Raw genomic sequence first — 24,540 nt, 5'->3', positions numbered from 1 at the left:
CGTGGCGGCGCGTGTGCTGACCCTCCTCTTCGCCTCCCCCTCCCCCCGGCACCCCGCGCCCGTGGGCCGCCTGCCTGGCCCACCCGCAGTGCCCGCGGGGCCCCGGGGCTCGGCATCCCCGCAGCGCCCCTCAGGTGGCCCCTGTGCCGCACCGCAGCCTCGCCCACCTGCTGGCGCTGCCCGCCTTCCTGTTTGCCTGGGAAAGTAAACCGCTTGCTGGCAGGCCAGGGAAACAGCAGTCTGTTGCGAGCGCTCCAGCCGGTCACCTTCCTAAATAAACAGAAAGCTGCCAGAATAACGTCTTGCCTGGAGCTGCGGGGATGTGTAGTGTCGGGCTTCAGAGGGCCCGCAGACATCTTCCAGTTCAAACCCCTCTCGCTTTCCCTACTCCCAGGCTTCGGTGAACCACCTCCCGCGCCAGGGAGCTCACTGCCAGAGGAGGAGGCTGGTGCCCTTTTCAGACAGGGCGGTTTTCAAGGTTAAAAAGTTCTTCCTGGTGTTGAGCTGTGGGCCTCCTTGTGGCTTCAACCCACACAACTTATTTCTGGGCTCCGAGTCACCCAGGCCAAGTCACTGCTTTTCCTCTGATGCCATGATTTTTTGTTTGTTTTTAATGTTTATTTGTTTATTTTATCATTTACTTGGCTGCACCGGGTCTTAGTCACGGCACGCGGGATCTTCGTGGTGGCATGAGGGATCTTTAGTTGCGGCATGTGAACTCTTAGTTGCAGCACGTGGGATCTAGTTCCCTGACCAGGGATCGAAGCTGGGCCCCTTGCATTGGGAGCATGGAGTCTTAGCCACTGGACCGCCAGGGAAGTCCCCCCGTCCCCATGCCATGTTTGAGTTCAGTGGCCTTTCTCCTGGATAAACAATGCAGGTTCTTCCTGCCTCCCCTACAAAAATGTTCTGCCCCCACCCCTGCCCTGCCCCCAGCCCAGGTAGACCCAGGTGGGCTTGTAAATTGACGTACCTGGACAGCTGGTAATGCTCCAGACCTGGTGTTTGGACCTCAGCAACCCAAGCTTATCCTCTCATCCCTGCTCTGTGCATTCTTTACTGATAGCTGTTGATCAGTGTAAATCCCCCCACCGCCAGCATAACACCAGCGCCTGGGACCTTGTTAGAAATGCCAATTCTCAACCCCACCCCAAACTGAGTCAGAAACTCTGGGGGTGCAGCCCAGCAGTCTGTGCTTCTGATATGCACTAAAGTTTGGGAGCTGTGGTGTTAGGTCAGTACCTAGTACTGGCTGCAGAGTAGAATTACCAGAGTAGTTTAAAAAATCTTGATGCTCAGTACCCTACACCAATTAAATCAGCCGTTATAGGTTGGTTTCTTTGAAAGCGCCTCAGGTAATTCAAGTCCACACTCAAGTTTGCGGACCAGCACGCTAAGCAGTCTGGTAGGTGTTTCATATTAGCCCAGTTAATTTTGCCCAATAATGGCCACTTTACAGATGATGCAATGATATTCAGAAAGGTTAAGTAACTTACCTAAGAGCTAGCAAGGTGTGAAGTAAGAAAAGGGGCCAGGGCTGCCTGACTTCAGAACCTGTGCTCCGCCCTCCATCCAGACCTCCTGAATCTGAACTTGGGGTATATTTGAACAAGGCTTCCAGATGATTCTGATACGTTTGAGAACCACAGTTCTACTACCTTGCTACTCAAAGTCTGGTCTGCAGACCAGCAGCATCTCTATCATCCGGGAGCTTGTTAGAAACAGAATTCCCAGCTCTGCTCCAGACCTACTGAACCAGAATGTGCATTTTAAAAAACTCCTCAGTTGTCTTCTGTGCACAGTAAGGCTTGAGAAACACTGGTTCTCAAACTTGCTGCCCACTGGGATCATCTCTGTTGTTTGGTCCCATTCCCAGAGATTCTGGTTTCATTGATTCGGGATTTAGCCTGGGAATCAGATCGTACAAGCTCCTGGGTGATTCTAATGTGCGGCAAAGTTTGAGCACACTCACTATTATGCCTATTAGTGTAGATGAGGCTGAAGGTGATTGGAACCAGAGAGGGGGGTGTAGGGAAAGAAGGCAAAGAAAGCTTACCAGGTCCAACAGGAGTGCAGAAGAGGAAGCCCCTGCTCCATGATGAGTCCCTCCCAGTTGATCAGTGTGTAGAGGACCCAGGAAGGAGTCGGGCTGGGTCAGGTGACTGCCTCAGCCACCCAGCCTCACACCATGCTCGTCTGCAAGTCCTGGGCTCTTGGTATCCACAACGTGATACTTGTAGATTCATCTTCTGCAAAAATGCTGAGCTGGGCTATCTGGAGTCTGGTCCAGCCAATGCTCCTCCCCCTTTGTATGCTTTGGTGTCCTCAGGGCTCAGCCCCAGCTTGCGAGGAGCTCATGGGGCTGGGGAATGCTGTGCCCGGAAGAACTGGCCTGGTTATTACCATGCTGGGGTCTCAACCCTCCCTCTGTTCTCCTGAAGCAACTGGTAAGGGGTTGAGGTTGGAGGAAACACAGGAGAACTTGGTTTGAAGCAGGCAGGTAAGGTGTGGGATGATGATGCTGAGAGCTGCTTATCAGTGCTTACTGTATGTCAGTCATTTTTCTGGGGTGCTTTACAAAAATTATTTTATCCCACAACTATTATATGAAATCAGTATTTATACTCCCATTTCCCAGATCAGGAAACTGAGGCCCAGAGATGTTAAGGTCCTTACTCAGTATCACCGTCAGTAAGTGGTAGTGCCTGAATTTGAACCCAGGCAGCTGAACTCCAGAGCTGGTGCCTAAACACTAAGCTATATATTGGGGTGGCGGGAACAGGTGATAAGACTTAGAACCCCTGCATAAATGCAATTTGTAGAGCACGGAAAGGTCCACCTGCTTAAAAACATCTTCAACAGCACGCCCGGAAGTCACCTATTAGCATTCTTTATCTGATTTTTAAAACAATCTTACCATTTCCATTAAATGGCAAATATGCTGCTGAGAGCCACACATGAACCTCTTTTGCCCATTATCACAGCATAGATTAATATTCATTGGATTAATTGGCTAGACCAGCTGGAGAAAGATTTGGAAGTTTCTGGAGTTGATGGTGGGGTGAGGGGGTGGGTTGGGGTGTTGAAGGGGGCTGTGTAGATCTACTGCCACCTGGTGGTGATCTCTCAGAAGCGGCAGTTGCTGGTCACCGAGGGGCCCAAACACCATGTTCCCAGAAGGAAGACCCGAGCACCTGTGTGGCCTGAAGCCAGACGAGGAAGTTTACTCTGTTCACATGGTCTTCTGTTTGGTAAAATTTGCAAAGCAAGGATATTTTTGTACCATTTTCTTAAAAGGGCCATTGAGATTACATAAGCTTCGGGCCCCACAAAACCAGCATCTACCTGGCCTGTCATTTCTATAAAGAGTCACAGTCCTTTATCAGGCCAGGAGGATTATTCCAGGGACTCTGCAGGGAGGAGTTGTGAAGCTCAGTACAAACTCAGCACGAGCCTGTCTTGCTCTGACCTTGCCATTCAGAGCGTGGTCTGTGGATACGGTAACCAACTGTTCTGGTTTTCCAGGACTGAGTGGCTTCCTCGGATGTGGGGATGTGGAACTTTCAATGCTAAAACCAGGAAAGTCCGTGGCAAACTTGGGTGAGTCGATTACTGTATCTGCAGACCAGCAGTATTGGCGTCAGCCTGGAAGCTTTTTTAGAAATGCAGTTTCAGGCCTCACCCCAGAACTCCTGGGTCAGAATCTGCATTTTCCAAGAACCCCATGACCTTCAGGTACACATTAAAGATGGAGGGCTCTGCCTCCCCCAAGAAAAGAGGGGCCTACCCCAGCCCTGAAATGTGTGCCTGCAAGGGTCTCATCTTCTGCTGGGAAAACTCCACAGCGTGGTTCCCACTGGACTTTAATTCTGATAACGAAAGGCCAGACCTAGCTGGCTCCTGTTTCCACAGTGATACAGACCACCCAGGGCAGGTAGGCACAAAGTGCTTCTCTCTCCTCTGCCTGAACTGGATTCTCCTTGGGGGCAAGGCTGCTGTTTGCTGAAGAAATGAATGGGCAGCCATGTGAAAATGCCTTGAGGGAATTCCCTGGTGGTCCAGTGGATAGGTCTCCACATTTTCGCTGCTGAGGGCCTGCGTTCAATCCCTGAAAAAAGAAAGAAAGAAAGAAAGAAAGGGAAGGAAGGAAGAAAGAAAGAAAGAAAGAAAATGCCTTGAAAATTGTTAGATGAGATTTAATTGTAGGTGTGATTGAATACATCGTGATCTGTTGCTCTTGGGCATGGAATGGTCAGAAATTGTTATCATCATTACTCCTATTTATTGAGCAATTACTATACACCAGGCACAGTTTTGAGCACTCTACAAATATTAACCCACTGGTAATAACTACACTTGTTAACCCACTGGTTAACTATAGGTGTTAACAAGGCTATGTGGTGGGTGCTATGATGATGCCCATTTCACAGAAGACAAGCTGAGGCTCAGAGGTTTATAAAAAGGGATCTATCCTATCAGTGAGGCACAGAGGACAGCCAGAACGGGAAGTGACCAGGGGCCTGATAGGCTGGAGGATTGCTTCCATTCAACCACAGCTTTCTCCCTATGGGTGTATCCAGGGAAGGCCTCCAGGAAGGAGGGCAGCAAAGGAGGGCTGAGGTCACTGCATCCTCATTTGCTCTAACTTGGTTTTATTTCTCCGTGCTGTTCAACTGGAAAATTCTTTCTATGAGCCAGCTCTGGGCCAAGCACCAGGCTGGGCGTGGGGAGGCAGAGATAAGAGTCCTGGTTGCTGCCTCAAAGAGGCCCAGCTAGACAGACTCAGACAAGCAGACAGTTACAACGCCAGGCCCGCAAAGTGAGAGAGGGAAGGTGAGGGAGCAAGCAGGTCCCGGGGGCACATCCATGCGGTCTGGCTGAGTGTGTGCTGGGGCTGAAGCGCCTTCCCGCCTGACTGTTGAAAGGAAGTGGAGGTGTGGGCCTCCAAGGAGGGAGGGTCTGGGCCAGGAGACAAACAGCATGGAGGTGAGAGGGGGCACTCCTGCCTCTTCCTTGAAGACCCCCCCTCCATGCCCTTCCTCTTCCTGGGCCCTGTCCTGTGGATTGAACATATATTACTGTTTTCCTCCCCTTTTAAAGCAACATCTAACTGCTCTCTGGTCCTGGCTCTCTGCAGTATTCATGATTTCATCAGCATGCTGGGGGGTTCACTTGCCAAAGCTCTTCTGCTATTGGAGATGCGCTTGTTCTTTTTGTCAGACAAACTCCTGGGCGCTAATTACAAAGATGTGGGCAGACTGTAGGAAAGCCGCAAGGGATGGCCTAGACCCTACGGGTGGTACAGAGGGGCACAGTTGGCTGTCTCTAGGCCTGAAGAGAAGGGAGGAGACTGGAACCTGGGGAGAGAGCTGGGTGTGAAGAGGCCGCCCTGCGGATCTAAGACTTTACGGTCCTGGATTGTATAGGGAGGAGGGGTGGGAATGACTTCTGTCTCCTCCTTCTTCCCAGTCCCTGGCCAATGCCTCCCATTGGTGAAACAGAGGGCAAGGGGCTGGAGGATGCAGTCCTAGAAGTCAGCCTCCGGGGGCGGAAGCAGAGCTGGGTGAAGAAGGGCACAGAGTGGGTGTGGCTCTGGGCAGGCAAATGGAAGCTATTCAGTGCCGGTCCTTGTTGATCAATGTTGTGGGCTGAATGGTGTCCCTCCAAAATTCATACACTGAGGTCCTAACCCCCAGTACCTCAGGATGTGGCTGTGTTTGGAGATAGCATCTTTAAAGAGGTATTTAAGTAAAAATGAGGTCATTAGTTTGGGCCTGAATCCAATATGACTGGAGTCATAAGAAGAGGACATGGACACACACAGAGGGAAGACTGTGTGAAGACACAGGGAGAAGACAGCCATCTACAAACGGGGAGAGAGGCCTCTGAAGGAACTAGCCCTGCCAACACCTTGATCTCTGTCTGGCTTCCAGTCTCCAGAACTGTGAGACGATAGATTTCTGTTGTTTAAGCCATTCAGTCTGTGGTATTTTGTTATGGCAGCCCTAGCTACCCAACAGTCAATAAGCTATTCAGCACATAACTTATCAATTATGCATTTGCCTCTCTGTCTCCCTCTCTGGACAGCCAGCTTCTCCAGGACTCAGCACAGGGTCAGGTGGGCGCCAAAATGTTTGTGGGATGAATGGATCATTTAACAAGAAAATCAAACATTAAGGCGATCTATGGAATATCATCAAAATGTTGCAGTCTCAGGGGGCAATCAGTGGATTACAGGACACAACAGAAGTGATGCTGTAACAGCCACTAGACTTGCCTGTTACAAGCACTTACTACGTATAGGCACTGTGATGCGTGCTTTACACGAATGATCGCTTTTACTCTGGCAATGAGCAGACACCGCTAAATGTTCCATGGGGAAAGAGAGGCTTGAAAAGTTATGTAAGCGCCCAAGACGACAGGATTAATGGGCACATCTACAGTGTGATGCAGCGGGACAAAATGGGGCCCAGCGGTATTGTGGAAGGAATATGACCTTCTGGAGAGTTTACAAGCTCTATTCCTTTATCTGTAAGATTATCAGGACATGATCTATGGCCTCAGGTAGTTGAACTATTGAAGGAGATAATCCAGGTCCCTGGTGTGGTGCATGGCATGAGTGCATCAGCTTCTTGCAGCTTTGAGAGGCCCGGGTGAGAAGACAGAAAACCTCTACTGTCCATTCTGCCGGCCCCCAGCTCCCTCCTACGTGATGAATGAATGCTCCCTGGGATGCAACTTCCTGTTGCAGGTTCAGAGGGTTCCCAATGCATCTTTGCTCCCACATCTCCATGGTTCCTTACACTACCCACCAACATTCCGTTCTCAGTCACAGAAGCATGAAATAGGATGCTGGAGGGGAAACTTGAAAGGCTCAGAAGAGGAAGGGACTTCCCCAAGAAGATCTAGAGAGAAAACTGCCACCTTGCAATTCCTCCCCCATCGAGCGTTTGGGTCTTTGGCTCCCCTCCCTGAACTTGCAATAAGCCCTTCTAATTCTTTAGCAGCGGTAACTGGGTAACAGCAGTGGCCTACAGGGCAGTCCCGAGTATGAGAAGGGAAGTGTGTCTGTGGTCTGGGCTGGCAGCTAGTTCTTACTTGGATGGAATTAGAAACTTGTTTTGAAGCCTGGGAAGACTATATTTAGCTGCGAGTATGTTTGCTCTCCCTAGAGCAAAGTCTTGTAGACCTGCCTAGGACTCCATGCTTGGCCCAGCGGCCAGAGCTGTGCTCTCTCTTCCCTGCTCCAGAGGGTCCTGAAGCAGCAGTGAAACCCACCCCTCGGCCCTCGGCCTCAGACCACCTGTCCCCTGCCCCTGGCGCCAGTTTTACCTGACTTCTCAGCCCATCAGTCTCCAGCCGGAGGCATGGCTAAGGAGGCATTGTGGGGTCCTAGAAAGTGCCTAGGTGGGGCTGGAAGCCTGGCTCTGTCAGTTACCTATCAGACAAGTTACTTAACTCCCTGTGGCCTCACATTCTCATTTATGATGGGGATAACAACAGCCAGTTGTGGGTAGGTGTGTGGATTCGGTGAGAGAACACAAGCAAGCATTAACTGCTCATCAGACATCCCCCTCCACCTCACCAGCCTCCCAGAGAGCAGGGAGGACTCTGGGATGACTTGACACTTTCTTGATGACAAAGATAATGGGCTCCCCGGACATATTGTGTGTGTATGTGATTCAGGACATTTCACTGGATTAAAAAGTTCAAAAATGAATACAAACTCTTCACAGGTCAAACTCTGAAGAATACATAAAGAAAAAAATTCTCCCTTCCCCTCCTGCAATCTCACTGGAGATAATCAATGTTCACAGCCATAGGTGCCTTTCCACATAGTTTCTATCCTCATACAAACACGTCTAAAAGATTTCTTTTTTCTTTTGATTAAAGACCTTCTCTGCAATTTCCTTTTTCATTTAACAATAAGTCGTGGGCATTCATCTAGGTCAATACGTATGGCTCTAGCTCGTTCATTTCAATAGCTGCATAGGACTCCATAGATTATACGAAGCATAATTTTCCAGCCATCTCCCATTCGATGGTTGGGAGGGTGCATTACAAACAATGCTGCAATGACGATCTCTGCACAAATATCCTCGTGAAATTGTGTTTTAATTTCTATGGGGTACTTTACCCAAAGTATGACTGTTGGGACAAAAGGTTATCCTGAGAGGATACTTCCCCAGATTTTTGAGTTTCCTTCTCGGAATTTGTTTGTTCCGGACACTTTCACTTTTCAAGCTCTAAGGAACAGCTAGCTAGCGACGCCTCCCGGGGAGAAAACCCTAGCTGCCCGCAGCATCCCCATTAGAGCGCATGCAGGTGGCGCTCCAGGGCCAAAGGGTTTAGTGGGGAGCGCTAAACTGTAGGAGACGGCGGACGGAGGCTTGGGCTCTAGGGTGACCCTGGGCGGGTGACGTTCCTCCCCGGGCCTCGGTTTCCTTCCGGGCAGTCTTTGGCTCCAACCAAAATTAGGTGCAGCCCGTACCTAGAGCTGGTGACCTCTTATCTCTGCCTTACGAATTCCTAGACTAGTTGGCTCTCCCAGGACCTAGGCTGCGCCTCCCTCCTCCCTCCCCATCATCTTCCCTCCGCACGGCCCGGTCTTCTTGGGCGGAGTTGGCTCAATAAGGCCAGGGAGGGTAAACCAACCACCACAATTAATCCCTCCCCTGGATCGGTCATTTATTGCTTCTGCCGGGCTTTGGCTCGCTCCCTCCCTGGCGGCTCGGCTATCGAGTGCTCCTGTCTGAACCTGGCGTGTAGCCGATGGCGTGCCGATGCGGCCATCCTTTGCTTCTGCCTGGCTCCGCCCTCCCGTTGGGGCCGGGGCGGTAGCCCAGAGATCCGCGGCTCGGCCCGCGACTTACAGTCACTTTGCCTGCTGCGGGCGCTTCCGGTTCCGGTACGAGGAACCGCACGGGATCCGAGGCGCCGGGCATGGCGGGGAGCCGCTTGGAAACCGTGGGGAGCATTTTTTCGCGGTGCGTGCTCGGAGCCGGGGTGGGCCGAGGGCGCCTCCCCTTTTTACGCCCTTTCTTGGGTGGGTCTGAGCCCGGCCAGGCCTCTCCTGTGCTCTCTCCTGTTTCTGAAGAATTGTGCTTGACTACGTCACCCCTTGAATTTCTTAGCTCTCACATTCAAGATCGCACCTGTCCGCTCCCCGAGTGGAGGTCTCTAGGAAGAGGAAGGGAGGAAGGGGCTGATGGGCCTGGCTGGACCGTCTTTGCATTTTCCTTGACGGGACGGGGATGGGGCGAGGGGGGTGGGACGCACATCAGAAGGTGGAAGATTAACTCCCGAGCACTGTTAGGTTGGTTTGGAATATGGAAACATCTTACCTGTAGGTAGGGGACTTCCTGCCCTGCCCTCCTTCCGGGTGTCTTCCGGACTCTGTGACCCCGCCGGTGTCCCGGGCTGCGGCTACACTGATTCACTGACTGACCTTGGTTTTAAATTAATTAATTAATTTTTGGCTGCAGTGGGTCTTCTTGCTGTGCGTGGGCTTTCTCTAGTTGGGGCGAGCGGGGACTACCCTTCGTTGTGGTGCGCGGGCTTCTCATTGCGGCGGCTTCTCTTGTTGCGGAGCATGGGCTCTAGGCGCCCGGGCTTCAGTAGTGTGGAACGTGGGCTCAGTAGTTGTGGCTCACAGGCTCTAGAGCGCAGGCTCAGTAGTTGTGGCACACGGGCTTAGTTGCTCCGTGCATGTGGGATATTCACGGACCGGGGCTCGAACCCGTGTCCCCTGCATTGGTAGGCGTATTCTTAACCACTGTGCCACCAGGGAAGCCCTCTGACCTTCGTTCTTTACCCTTCCTTCAGGACGCGGGACCTGATGCGGGCTGGTGTGTTGAAGGAGAAGCCCCTCTGGTTTGACATATATAATGCCTTCCCGCCACTGAGGGAGCCGGTCTTCCGAAGGCCCCACTTGCGATACGGCAAAGCGAAAGCTCACATCCAGGACATTTTCTACCACGAGGATCGGATTAGAGCGTGAGTGCCGGGCCCGTATGGTGGACAGGAGGCTGCAGAACTTTAGAAGGAAAGGTTTAGCCAGCAGTCTGACAACTTAAATAGGAATTGAGTCTGGGCTTGCTCTGTGAAGCCGGTCTTGTCTATCTAGCCGGATTAGGGAATCAGAGCCCCTCACCCATGTGAGAGAAGCAGAAGTTCGGAGAAGTAGAATCTGGAGCCCAACAACTGACTGATCATTGTAATGATAGCTACCTGTTTCTGCACATCTGTTTGGTGGCTGGCACCGTGTTAAGCCCTTAACCAACGTTATCTCATTTAGGTCTGTCTTCAACCCTGCAGGGTTGGTCGGTATCCTTGTCTCCATTTTAGTCATGAGAACAATGAGGCTCAAGGTCAGCTTACTGGGAATTCACTGACAAAGCCCTTTCCCTCAAATACGGATGTCAGTTTTTAGTATCCAGAGTGTGTACAGTTTCTTTTGTCTTTAAATGTTAAGATCGGAGATTGTGCCTAATTGAAATTAATACACATACCTTATTCTTATACCTATTCCTGGATGTAAGAAAACAATTTATAAAGTCATTTTCTCTATTGAGGTCCGGGCACCTTTCACTTGACGAATCTTTTTTTTTTTTTCTCCCACGACACTCCTTTGAGGTAGGAGAACAAGTATGTTCTGGCTCTGCTTGTAAATTTTCAGAGATCTTTGGGGCATTAAATACTTCTTCAGTAGTTTTCTGCTCAGGTCCATTGCATGCTCTCGGTCAGGATGCTTTCAAGGTCATTTACATATTAAAATCATTTGTGCTTCTACTGTTTGCGTAGCAGTGGAACTGGGTGATGGTCACTGGAGAATGTGGAATATTTTACTGCTTCCTCTTTTATTGCCGTTCAGGCCAAAATAATAACACCTTATACTTAAATCGTTTTTTGAACCTTTATCTTTTCGGCCATTTTTTTTTTTTTTTTGGTGTTTTTGATATTTTTAAGAACTTAAAACAACAAAATAAATTTCAGGTTTATCAAAACCTAAATGTAATAAGTGAAGTCCTAAAAGTTCTAGAAGAAACTATGGGGTAATTTAAAAAATAATCTCTGTGATAAAAGCCTACCTAAGCATGATATAAAAACCCAGAAGCCATAGATGAAAATATTAAAATGTCTGCACACAAAAACTACCATAAGCAAAATCAAAAGTCAGGTGACATACTGGGAAAAAATTTTGCAACATGTATGACAGAGGGCTAATTCCCGTTTATATTGCTATAAAGTTTGCTTATGAGTCAAGAGAAAGACCAAAAGGAAAAATAGGCAAAGAACGTGGACAGGTCACAGAAAAGGAAATTCATTTGCTTTTAAACATGAAAAGATGTTCAACCTGTTTCATAAGAAAAGCAAAACTTCAATGAATTATAATATTTCACCTGTCAGATGGACAAAGGTCAAAACGTCAGGAGATACAATTAGGTGCGGGTGTATAGCAATAGGCGGTCTCCTGCCTTCCCGGTGTGGGTATAAGTTGGCACAGCCCCTTTGGCAAGCATTCTGGCAGTTTGCAAGGCCAAATTACAAAGGCACATACCTTGACCCAGCAATACCATTTTTATGAAATTATTCCACAGGCTTATTTGCACGGTACACTAAGAAATATAGATAAAGGTAATCATTGCAACACTGTCTAAAGTAGCAAAGGACTAGAAACAATCTACGTGCCCCGATTTGAAATGATCTCTGAGAAATATTAAGTAAAAAGGAAAGATGTGTTTACTATCCTTGGGGTTAAACAGCGTGGCTGGGGACAGGGAATGATAGATGCATGTATGGTTGTAGAACATTCCTGGGTGGATACACAAGAAACGGGTTAGCGGGTTAGCGTTGCTTAAGGGGAGGGGAACTGGGAGTTTAGGGTGCAGAGGTGAGGGGGAGTGTTACTTTTCACTGGATACCTTTCTGTAACATTTGATGTATTTACCATGTGCCTGCACTGCTTATTTAAAACGAACTAAAAAGGTCTGTAGGTCATGTTGTACTCGCTTCCTCAGGGCCCAGCAGTTATTCTTTCCTCCATTCTTGGCCATGATCTATAACTGGAGATTTATATTGTATTGTTTTGTACTTTCTAGGAAATTTTATTCAACCTATGGATCTGGTCCAAAAGCTTTTGATCTGTTCAATCCAAACTTCAAGTCTACCTGTCAACGGTAAGCCATTCCATAAGTCTTTGGTTACCTTTCCTTTTTTAGGATTTAGTTGTCAATTTGAGGGGTTTTGTTGCATTCCACTTGAGGAAAAAGATGTTCCTATAGGAAGATCTTTTTTTTTAATTAACTCTTTTTTTAAACCATAGGTCCTTGTTGGTTATCTGTTTTAAATAGAGCAGTGTGTACGTGTCAATCCCAAACTCCCTAGGAAGTTCTCTTAAGGGAATACTCAGGACTGTGTAATAGCATGTCTTGACAACTCTCAACATACAGACTGAAGATGTGACTGCTTGGAATTCTAGGTTTGTGGAGAAGTACATTGAGCTACAGAAACTTGGAGAAACAGATGAAGAGAAGTTATTTGTGGAAGCAGGGAAGGCTTTATTGGCAGAAGGTGTCATTTTAAGACGAGTAGGAGAGGCAAGGACTGTGAGTATTTTGGTAGCAAAACTGTTACTAGGATTGGTTGTCTGTTTGTCAGAGGTTAAAGGAAGGCTTGGTTTTCCTTCCCCAACCGTGGCTCCAGGTCAAATACCGTTAGATTGAATAGACTAGATTTTTGTGGTAAGGACTGCGGCTTGGAACAAGTGAGTTGTCACGAGGGCTTTTAAAATTGTGGTTCTGTAGAGACTTTTATCATGTTTATTATTTGTTGTAACCAAATTTGACCTGAGATATTAATGTTAGATTTTTGAGTCAGTGATAGAATGTGCTAGTCATATAGCTTCAGCTGATTGAGTGAAAGTCATAACATCTGTGTGACGTACTTATATCTGGTCTTTTAAGCAACAGGATGGTAGTCACATTTCCTGGAAATCTGAACCCATGGGTGTTGAGCCCCAGACTGCGTTGGAGGAGAACCAGTCTCTGAAAGAAGATCCACAGGCCCAGCATTTGGGGGCACCTGGAGAGCAGTCGACAGGCCTCTCACCTCCCTGAAGAATTGTATGCTGTGTACACTGACATCCAGACTGTATTCACTGCGTGAATGTTGTACTGTTTTTAACAGTTGAACTGTGTAAATGTTTCTCGATCTCTAAGGCATCACGTTTGCCTTCTCTTGGTTTCCACTTCCAGGTTGTCATAAAGCTCTGTATCATGGTTTGAAGAAGCAGTTATGTGAACTTTTATGTTAGGGCCGTATTAAACAAAGAATTCCTCGGTGCTTATAAAGTAAATTTACTTTAAAACTGTAAATAGCATGAGGAAACCTTTGTAAGTATTGTTTGAATGGGACTCATTCTTAGTAGGTTTGCTTGGGGTTTTGTGTTCACATTTGATTCTCTGGTATGTTTCCCTTCTCTCTTTTTTTAATTTTTTTAATTTTTTTTGCGGTACGCGGGCCTCTCACTGCTGTGGCCTCTCCCACAGACTGTACACCTTGCACATGGTGCTCAGGTAATGGAAGGTCGATGAGTACATGAGGCAAAAGCCATTCTCAGCCATGCTGCTTCTCCCCCACGCCTTTATCACTGTTGTACAATTCCTCTTGTTTAGGGAATGCTTTACATTTAGATGGGGAAGTAAATTACATCCATTCGACATCAGGCAACCATTGGGTGCCAGATACCGGGCCTGGCCTTGGGAGGAAGACTGCGGCAGGTGGAGCAGTTGGTTCTGTTCTCAGAAGAGCGATCGTGGCTCCCTCATGCTCAGAAACCTTATCTTTCTGGGATTTAAAAGGTGGTTTCTTTTTTTTAAATTTTTATTTATTTATTTTTTTCCGGTACGCGGGCCTCTCACTGCTGTGGCCTCTCCCGTTGCAGAGCACAGGCTCCGGACGCGCAGGCTCAGCGGCCATGGCTCACGGGCCCAGCCGCTCTGCGGCATGTGGGATCCTCCCGGACCGGGGCACGAACCTGTGTCCCCTGCATCGGCAGGCAGACTCTCAACCACTGCGCCACCAGGGAAGCCCAAGGTGGTTTCTTTGTCACAGAAATGAAGACGTTTAAAAAAATTATTTGTTGCATAATTAAACAAAAAGTTATACATGCTCATGGTTCAAAACTTGAAGGTGAAAAGTCAATCTTTCCACTCCTGTTCCCTGGCCCTCCCATTTTCCCTTCTCTGCAGCCACCACTATCACCTTTCTTTCCAGAAATAATTTTGAGTGTGTACAGGGGGACACAACGTATGCTGTTCTGTACCTTGTTTTCCACTTAATGTCTCAGAGATCCTTCGTATGGACGCGAAGCAAACCTTTAGGTTGAACCTCAGTGATCAAAACACAGTCAAAGGGAATGTCATTGTGAGCGGCTGGGTGGCGGCTGCCAGTTCCCACAGAGCCGGGTAGGGTTGCACGATATGAGGAGAGGTCTTCGTGCTGCGGGGCTGGGTTGGGAGCGTGCTCCCGCCTTCCCTGTCCCCCACCCCGAGCCAGAGAGAGAACCCAGGAGCCCCAGCGCCCCAAACAGAAGGATCCCTGAACAGCCACCCCCCTCCCCACTGGCAGCTGCTAGGGGGGTGGGTGACCAAAGTCTAGGCTTCTGAGAAAGCCAGGATGGGAAATCTTTAAAAAGAAAAAAACAAAACATTGTCAAAGGTGTGAAGCTTCCTTGGGGAATTCAGAACTCTTCCCATGGTCAGTGTGGGCAAAAGCCATCACCAGGTCCCTATAGTGTTTGGAGAGAATGGAAGTATGACCTCATTCTCGGCCTTCTTTAAGGAGCTTAAAATCTAGTTGGGAAAATAAGAGTGACTTTCAAAACAAGATGAACAGGAATCGTTTTAAATTACGGAAGTGTAGAGAGTCGGGGAGAGGGATGAGCCCTGGACTAGTCTAGGACCACTGCCTGGAGAGCCTTGAAGGGCAGGTGGGATGTGAAGTGTGTGTGCTGTTTCTTTTGCCAGGAGCACCTCCCTGCCACCGCAGTGTTTAGAAACCATACCTTCACAGCCCTTTCAAAAGCTGTCTCTGCTCGCAAGGTTTACCAACATCCAAACTGAGTCTCAAGTCCCTGTCGAGACACTTCCAGGCTGCGCTCACTGTATTCGCACCCTGGGTCCGCTCTTTGTACTCCTGCCTGGTTGACCCTGGTCCTCCATGCCAGAGGTAACTGTCTTCTCCCTGTTGAGAGTGTGAACAACAGCAGAAATTCTTGTTTGTATGCACTACGTCATTAAATCAGGAGTAGACCCTCCGTGTGGGTTCGCTGAGCTGAAGCCAAGGAAGGCACGTGTCCAGGTTACAGTGAAGTTTGCACCAGACAAGTCTGAAGGTCTGGGTTCTAGTTCTGGTTGTTCCAGTTTTTACTGGTGTGACCTTGTGCCTGTCACCATCTCTCTCACTACAAAACAGGGATGACGTTTGCCTCTTTGGCTTCCAGTTAGTACTGTGAGAATTACTTGAGATAATGAATGCAAAACTCACTTGTAGCATGTGTGACAGGTGCCTTTCTTACTCTCTTGAGCAGTGGAAAACAGGTTTGAGCAGATAGGATGGGATCAGATCATGGTGGCCTCGAGAACTACACAGAGGACTTGAGTGGGTATAAGGAAGTTTGAGCGAGGAAGTAACACATCATGAAAACTGTCAGGTCAGAGGAAGGTTCACCCAGATGTGACATAAAGAATAGGGTTGGGGGAGTTGGCAGGGAGGGAGGGAAGAAGAGACATGTCAGAAAGACTTTGGTCTCTGTAGCCATCCCACTTGAAGGCAGGGATTTCAAGGTTGCAAACCTGAGTGACCAGAAGAATAACGATATCACTAACAGACAGCAAGGTGGGGAAGAGAACTTCAGTTCTCAACATGCTGTGTTAGAGGTCGTGGCTCAATGTTCAAGTGGCAGACAGAGATCGGTTGGGTGTCTGGGAGATGTGGAGGAAACCTTAGCACAGGTAAGGGTTGGAGCCAGGAGAATGAATGAGCTCTCCAGGGGGAGGGTAGAGAGACACAGGGTGTGGGGACTGAGCCAGGACGGGGGAACAAGAGAGTCAGCAGATGAAACAGGTCCTGCATCGTCCATCATTTGAATAGAGAGGCTTGTTTAAGTGGTCCCAGATTCACCAGGTTTTACAGAGTTCTTTTGCTTTTGTTGGGTAGAACCGATCCTTGATTGTGTGTCCTTAAAAGGCAAGCACAAGTCTTTTTGTAATTTTGTGTAGTCTTCCTCAACTTACGATGGGGTTAAGTCCCAATAAACACGTCATAAGTTGAAAATATCATAAGTTAAAAATGCATTTAATACACCTAAGCTACTGAATATAAGAGCTTAGCCCAACCTACCTTAAACATGCTCAGAACACTTCCATTAGCCTACACTTGGGCAAAATCATCCAACACAAAGCCTATTTTTATATAAAGTGTCAAATATCTCATGTAATTTGTTAAGTACTGTACTGAAAGTGAAAGACGGAATGGTTGTCAGTGTATCAGTTGTTTACCCTCGTGATTTCATGGTTGACTGGGAGCTGCCCTGCCCAGCGTCACAAAAGAGTATCACAGTGCAGGGCTTCCCTGGTGGCGCAGTGGTTGGGAGTCCGCCTGCCGATGCAGGGGACACGGGTTCGTGCCCCGGTCCGGGAAGATCCCACATGCCGCGGAGCGGCTGGGCCCGTGAGCCATGGCCGCTGAGCCTGCACGTCCGGAGCCTGTGCTCCGCAACGGGAGAGGCCACAACAGTGAGGGGCCTGTGTACCGCAAAAAATAAAAAAAAATAAAAATAAAAGAAAAGAGTATCACAGTGCATATTGCTAGGTTGGGAGAAGATCAAAATTCAAAAATCAAAGTGCGGTGTCTACTGAATGCGTATTTTTGCACCATTGTAAAGTGTAAGAATTGTCAGTCAAGCCATCGTAAGTCGGGGACTGTCTATATAATATTTAATGTCCTGTTTTCCTGATAGTGAAAGTGGAATTACAGAAAACCTGTGCCTCCAAAGGATTCCTGATTTTGTTAGAATGATACCCTTCCCCCTAAATAAATGATGGCTTGCCACTTGAAAACATTCAACAGATTCTTTTTTTAAACAAAGTCATTCAGGTGGGATGACGAGATTTTCTCTGAGGCTAGCACTGGTGCCTGCCTCTGTTCTTGGGCACCCAGCTGAGGCACGCTAGCCTTGTGCGGCCTTATCCATCCTTCTAGGCTCTCAGCTCTGACCAAGCCTTGCTCAGAACCAGGCGGTCTGTTTCCCTGACTACTGGGACCTGGGGCATGTGACATGGTGTGGCTCCGATAATGGAAGCAGGCTGGCACCGTGGAGCTAGGAACAAGGAAAGGTGAGTCGTGTGTGTTTGGGGGGTGGGGTGGGTGGGGGCAAGGTTATTACTTTGTTCCTGGTCCCTGTGTTCCTGCGTTCTATTCCAGAGCAGCCAAAGGGTGGAGGACCAGCTGGCTGGGTTAATCGTGTGTTTTGAGCCTTTGATGGTGCTCGACGAGATGGATGCCTGAGCATGTTCAGTGAGCAGCTTGGTTGAGGTCACCTTAGCTGATGGAGGAGGGGCACCTGCCCTCCTGTGGAAAAGGCAGGAAATGGTTTTCCTGTCACTCCTAGGGTAGCGCTCAGTGTGGCAAGTGGGTCTCCGATTGGATGAGCCCAGCACTGGAGCAGTTTCTGTGGAGACGCTGAACCAGACAAGTGTTTATTGCTGCAGCATGAAAATGAAAAGGTTGCTAGGGGAAGGCAAAGGAGGCCGGAAGTTAAGTGCTATGTTCCCTACAAATGCCGCCTCCCTGGCTCACCCCCTACCCCCCACCATCGGGGCAGATTACAGAGAAGGGATTTTCGTTAAATGTTAGCTGACAATGAAATTACATCGGGGGGATAGTTTTACCCTCGATTGATGCTTTTCCTGGACTGGAACTTAAATGTCAGTCACCTGACCTTCTAGTTGCTCAGTTCTTTTAATTAAAAGATGATTCTAAGTAACAGCCAGTAGTGGTCTATTTATTATTTATCAAGCATTTTCTTTCCAGCAGTTAGTGAAAGGTCAGTCGCTTCAATGGATGCTTTGTTTTTGGTGAGCAGCTTAGATGAAAAGACATACAATCAATCTCTGCTCCCTCCTGTTTGCTCATGGGCAGGACACTGTTTAATAGTCATTGTGGCATTTAGGATCGCAGACCTCTTGAAACATGCAGAAAAGTGCACTTGCATCCCTTGCTGCTGAACATTTCTCCAAAAGTAAACATCAGGTTGTGATTATGGTTAATAATGAGATATCGATTGTTTGAAAATGTCACCGCCTGGGACCTTGGCCCCAGCACCGCTAGATGGCGCTGCACTCTCATGCTGATCGGCCACAATCATTTTTATTTCCTTGCCTCGGGGTACCTTGCCTTTCAAGGTTGGAGAGTGTCCTTGTAAAATGGTGTTCTGCCTGAGATTTAGGAAGCTGAGGTCCTGGGGTGCCTGGGATAGGGTAGAGATGGGAGCGGATGGGCCTCAGGGCAGATGACAAAGACTTACCGGGTAGGGGGCGGGGAATCCAGCACTGTCTGCATCATAATAGGAGCAGAAGGGGAAGGACCCTAACTGGTGCTGAGCCCCTGGGGACCCTGCCCAGAGCAGTGTTCTCTAACCTCCTCCAGTCAGTGACACATCTGCGAATTTGCTCCGGAGGATGGAGGGAGAAAACGCTGCAGGCAGGGGAGCAGCGCGGGGGTAGTGGAAAAAACCCGGGCCTTTGCGGAGACAGACCTGGGTTTGAAACCCAGATAGATGGCTTTGTCTTGTGACGTTAGGGGAGTGAGTGAATGAATAGCTTGTGCCTCAATTTCCTTATCTGTAAAACAGGAATACTCACATCTACCTCTTGGAGTTGTGAGCAAATGAGCGTGAACAAATCAGATGTGTCTTTGCTCTCCCTGCTTGAAGGCCTCAGCAACTGTTGATTCCCACTGGGTGGAGACGAATGTGCTTTAGATCAAAATGCAGAAGAAACCAAACAGTGGTGTCGAGTACCTTTTCACCAGCCGCTTGTTTAACCATTTATCTTTTCTCAACCCTTCCCCTCTAATAGTTACCATCTCCTTTATCTTCTTCCAGCCTTCTAGCACCCAATCAATCAATCAGTCAATCAATCAATCAAAGAAGACAAAGGAGGAAACCAAACACCAGCCTGCAAACTTGTCCACTATTGGAACTTACCCATCGCTGGTAGGTTGCACTGAAAAACTGCTTTTCTTTAGTTATTGCTTAGGCAGATAGTGTGTGTGTACGTGTGTGTGTGTTTGTGTGTGTGTGTAGAAACCAGTTTCTTAATGGCATTCCTTCTGTCCCTTCTTTCCTTCCTCATTGTTGCTCCCCTGCCCTCCTTATGTTAAACTTTCTTTCTCCCCCCTGCACCCCAGATTGTGGAGGGAAGCTAGAGGGTCACAACCTAGAGGCCCAGCAGAAGAAGACCTCAGAGACATTGTTTCTGGGACCCGGGGCTGCTCAGCAGTTGGGGCAGGAGTTTCTGGAACTCTCTCTGGTCCTCCTCCCAATGAAGGGCAGGAGGTCGTGGGTACCAGGGCTGAAATGGTGGGTCGGATGGGAGTGCGGTCCGGAGAGCCAGAAAGATCTATTCATTGTCCTTCCCCCTGTCCAGTGCCCGTCTCCCTCCATTTGTCCCTGGCTGGTCTGCAGGTGGGTCGTGGGACCCCTCTGCCTCTGGTCACCCGGGATGCTAGGTCAGAGGAGCACAAGGCTTAGGGTGCCACCCGGGTGCGTTGGGAGGAAGAGCTCTCTGCCTTCTTTCCTCTCGAGGCCTCAGTCAAAAGAATTGTGTTCAAATCCTGATGCTCCCTGTGTGACTGCGGCTTTGGGCAGGTCACTTAACCCTTCTAAGCCACACTCAGTCCCAGCACAGGGTCTGGAGCCTAATAGGTCCTTGAAAGTGTATTTGTTGATACACAGTGAATGAACAAAGGAATGCTCCCCCATCTATGTCATGGGGATAATCGTATTGGCACCAAGGATGCTTTGGGGGGCAGAATGCCACCAAGATGCTGGTGTGGCAGAACTTCGTAAACTCTCAAGCCTTCTACGGTTACGTGAAATAAAGGTGTGGGAAGATGGAAATGGGGGTGGAGCTGCAGGGCTGGGCTTCTCCCAGGAGAGCAGAGCCGGAGACTGTGGCCTCAGGAGGGGTGCAGAACAGCAGGAGAGGATGATGGTCCCGTCTCTCCTGCTAAAGAATTCTGCAGGAAATGCCCACTGTTCCTCAAACCCCCTCCCGGCGTGCTCAGCTGAAACTCTAGACATGCTCAGGATTATCTCTAGAATATTAAACACGGGGAGAGAGGAGGACCCTGAGCTTTAGCACCAGCTTCCCCTGGCTCCTGCCAAGTGAGGTGAAATGGCCCCGCTCCAGCTCATGGCAGGGTCATGGCCTCCTCGCTCTCCTGGAGCGCATCCTCTTCCCAAGGCCTGGCTTCCTGCTGGGATCCATCCCCCTGCCGTGGCCTATGTGTCACTTTGGCTCCCTTCCAGCCCCCTGAGGGTATAATTCAAGGAACAATGGGCTTGTGCTGTCACTGCTGCCAGCCTTGGGCTGTCACCTCTCACAGCGAGGCAGGGTCTCCAGTTCAGACCGGGCAGAGGAAGGGTGCAAGCCCAGGGCCTGGCTTACCTCAGTGACTGTGCCTGAGCCCTGGCTCCCGGTTTCGCTGTCCAGCCACACTCATGGGGCCCCTGAGGTTAGAACAAGAGGCTTAATGTCAGAAAAATTCCACATTAAATCCTAAGAAGGCAAACTTGTCTTTGGCAACATTGCCCCATCCCCTCACTTTCCCAATTTTGGATGTGTGAGAAGAGGAAGGGGCCCTGGGAGACAGGCCAGGTGAGTAGGAACGGTCTGGTAACCTGAGCTCCAGGCAGATAAAGGGCACCAGAACATTCCACAGTCCTACAGCATTCCAGCCGGGTCTCTCCTGGCCTGGGCAACCTAACCTCCAATCCAGCATGTTCTTAAGGTTGGACCTGTTTATTCCTTCCCTTTTGATTGCTGAAGTAATCAAAATCAAATTCAGACTGGCTTCTGAAAAGAACCACCTTGAATACCTGTAAAGTCAGGAAGGTCGAATTTAGGAAACTCTCACCCACAGGACTTTATTCCCCTGAGCTGCTGGCCACCTATAATTAATATTAATGAAGGATAGATGACAGATGCTTACTGCTCAACTGGCATGCGTTGCCAACCCCCAAAGGGGTTACTTTAAGATCTAAAGGACTTGAATGTACTTTACTGTCACGTTGAAGAGAATAAAACTTTCAGGGTATAGTCAAAATTTCGTACGTATGAGAACTCATAGGTGATGTCTGCCTTAACAACACAACACAAGAAGAAACAAAAAAACAACTGAGTGTGCTGCCGCTTCTTACTGACATTTTTTTTTTTTTTTTTTTTTTTTTTTGCGGTACGCGGGCCTCTCACTGCTGTGGCCCCTCCCGTTGCGGAGCACAGGCTCGGGAGCTCAGCGGCCATGGCTCACGGGCCCAGCCGCTCCGCGGCATGTGGGATCCTCCCGGACCGGGGCACGAACTCGTGTCCCTGCATCGGCAGGCGGACTCTCAACCACTGCGCCACCAGGGAAGCCCCTTCTTACTGACATTTAAAAATAGCTCCCTTAAGCCCAAAACCGACGCAGGAGAAGAAGACTTGAGACAGTAGATGGAGCACCGGCTGAGGCTCCTGGAGACCCCGGCCCGGCCCCAGCTCATCCACGAATTGGCTGTGACTTTGGAAAGTCATTAAACCTTTTCAGCCATTTGTAAAATAAGGGGTTGAACTACAAGACCTCAGAAGGCCTATTCTTTGGGTCTGGGGGTCCCAGAAGAGCCACAAAGATGGGGCGAGCGAGCACGTTCCAAGACTTACTAAATACTTATTTAAAATCTTTTCACTTTTTCAATTTTGATTATGGAAGCCCTCGTAAAGGAAGAGAAAATAGTGTAATGATCCTCCATACGTTCATCGTGTAGACTTAACCCTTATTAATATTTTGCCATATTTGCTCGCCTGTATTTTTTCTGAAGTATTTTAAAGCAAGTCCAGACATGACCTCCCTCACCCAAGGCTTCAGCCTGCTTCTCTGAAAAAAAAAAGACCTTTTCTTACATCAACACAATACCATCATTAAGCCTAATAAGATGGTAATTAAAAGTAATTTAGGGACTTCCCTGGTGGTCCAGTGGTTAAGACTCTGCGCTTCCACTGGAGGTGGTGTGGGTTCGATCCCCGGTCGGGGAACTAAGATCCCACATGCCGTGCAGTGCAGCCAAAAAAATGAATTTAATATCGCCTAATACCCAGTCCATATTCAGATGTCCCCAGAGTTCCCTGAACAGGCTCTCAGACTCCTCCTACCCCAGGTCTGTCTCTGGGGTCAACCACTGTTAAATACTTCCGGTTTTAGCGCCTCTGGTGATTACTTTCCCAGAAATCGTAGTTTATACCACCACTTCTTGTTTACCCACCGCAGTCACAGTGTCTGGGCTTCCTGCTATGATAGATGAGGGTTGAGCTAACTTAGATTCTCTCTTCCTTCCACTGGGGTGTATTTCCACCTAGTTCTTCTGTATAGTAACTCCTACTAAGGTTCTACTTTGGGTTGAATTGTGTTCCCCCCCAAAAGGTACGTTGAAGTCCTAATTTCCGGTGCCTGTGAATGTGACCTCATTTGGCAATAAGGTCTTTGCAGATGTAATCAAATTCATATGCGGTTATACTGTGTTAGCGGGAGCCCTAAATCCAATGGCTGGCACCCTTGTAAGGAGAGGGATATTTGGAAACAGACACACACAAAGAGGGAAGACAGCCACGTGAGGACGGAGGCAGAGATTGGAGAGATGCAGCCACAAGCCAAAGAGTGCTGAGTTTTGCTGGCAACCACCAGGCGCTGGAAGAGGCAAGGAGGGATTCTCCCTTCCAGCCCCCAGAGGGAGCACGGCCTGCAGGCAACTTGATCTCAGACTCCGGCCTCCAGAACTGTGAAAGAATCAATTCCTGGTGTTCTAGGCCACTCAGTTTGTGGCAGTTACGGCAGCCCTAGGAAACTAATATGGTTCCTCTATCTTTGGAGCGTTACTGTAGGGGAAAAACTCAGTCTTCCACATTCCTCTGTAGGGGAAAACCCAGTTCTTCCCTCCTGGGTGTTTCTTCTTGTCAGTTACCTTCACTACTCACATCAAACACTTCACTTCTGGTCACCAAATAGGTGGAGGTTTCCCCCTACAACAAGCAATTCTCTGAGACACCAGCTGAGTATCCTACAATTTAATTCGGTTCTGATATTATCAACCCGGAGATAGCATCAGATCCCACAGGTTAAGAGCCCAGCCTCCCAGTCTTATAAGACTGCCCACCCTCACCCCGCATACACACACACATACTTCAGATGCCGGCAGGTCACAAGCCCAGGTCGTCATCTGTGCTTCGGACCAAACAGATGTAGATCAGAGCTTCCAACGACCCCCCTCCTTGGGTTTCATTCATTTGCTAGGGAGACTCACAGAGCTCAGGGAAACACTTACTTAACGTTTACCAGTTTATACGTGACCAAGGATCAGATGAACGGCCAGATGCAGGAGACGCCTAGGACAAGGTATGGGGAAGGGACGTGGAGCTTCCAAGGCGCCACACTCCCAGCACCCCCACGTGTTCACCAACCTGGAAGCATTCCGAACACCATACTTTTGGGATTTTACGGAAGCTTCGTCACATAGGCATTATCAATCATTACCTCCATTTTCAGCTCTTCTCCCTCCTCAAGAGAATGGGGGGCAGGGCTAAAAGTTCCAAGCTTCTAATCGTGGCTTGGGCTTTCTGGTGACCAGCCCTCATCCAGCAGCTATCTAAGAGCCCACCTAGAGTCACCTCATTGGAACAAAAAACACTCCTATCACCCTGGAAATTACAGGGGTTTCAAGAGCCCTGTGTCAGGAGCCGGGGGCAGAGACCAATACATATTTCTTGTTACAAATCACAATCACAATTACATAACATGCTTATGGCTGTATTTCTTGTTCCGTCAACTACCTCGATTCTCTACTTTGTGAAATGGGGATAAGAACCAAAGGTTTCAACAGACCGCTGAATGGACCCAGGGTCCGAGAAGTCAGAGGGACCGTGAGCTGAGCCAGGCGAAGGGCGGATGCTTCTGATCCAGGGCCATAGCTGCTCCGGCTCGAAGGCTGTAGAGGGTCCCAGCCGGCAGCAGGAGCGTGAGGGAGGGCCCTGCTCAGGGTTGATGTTATCTCTTGTGCCTCCAGGCACCAGCCCCCAGAGTCTGTCTGCTTCCCTCTTGCTTATCACAGACCTGTTCCTCTGGAAGGGTTCCAGACACCGGCTATGAAGATGGGTCCTCACAGAGCAGCTTCCTCTGAGTCCTGTTTTGACATGAAGCACCGGCACGCGTGGGGGGATGCTAACAAAA

General features: G+C 49.0%; 1 protein-coding gene across 2 annotated transcripts; it reads left to right on the top strand.

The window, feature by feature from the left end:
* The first annotated feature begins 8,768 nt into the window (after positions 1-8,768).
* Positions 8,769-13,401, top strand: MRPS23 (mitochondrial ribosomal protein S23). Of its 2 annotated transcripts, none has more exons than XM_073798159.1 (5): positions 8,769-9,046; positions 9,826-9,996; positions 12,102-12,179; positions 12,482-12,608; positions 12,966-13,401. In XM_073798159.1, the coding sequence occupies exons 1-5, from the start codon at positions 8,784-8,786 to the stop codon at positions 13,116-13,118; spliced, it is 792 nt and encodes a 263-aa protein (XP_073654260.1). In that variant the 5' UTR covers positions 8,769-8,783; the 3' UTR covers positions 13,119-13,401. The 2 variants fall into 2 exon arrangements, with proteins under 2 accessions (XP_073654260.1, XP_004314151.2); XM_004314103.4 differs by having other exon boundaries at positions 8,834-8,987.
* The last annotated feature ends 11,139 nt before the right edge of the window (positions 13,402-24,540 follow it).

This window comes from Tursiops truncatus, chromosome 20 (genome assembly GCF_011762595.2).
Source record: "Tursiops truncatus isolate mTurTru1 chromosome 20, mTurTru1.mat.Y, whole genome shotgun sequence".
Lineage (NCBI taxonomy): Eukaryota > Metazoa > Chordata > Mammalia > Artiodactyla > Delphinidae > Tursiops > Tursiops truncatus.
Note: the sequence above shows the minus strand (reverse complement) of the source record. Positions and strands in the feature narration are given on the sequence as shown.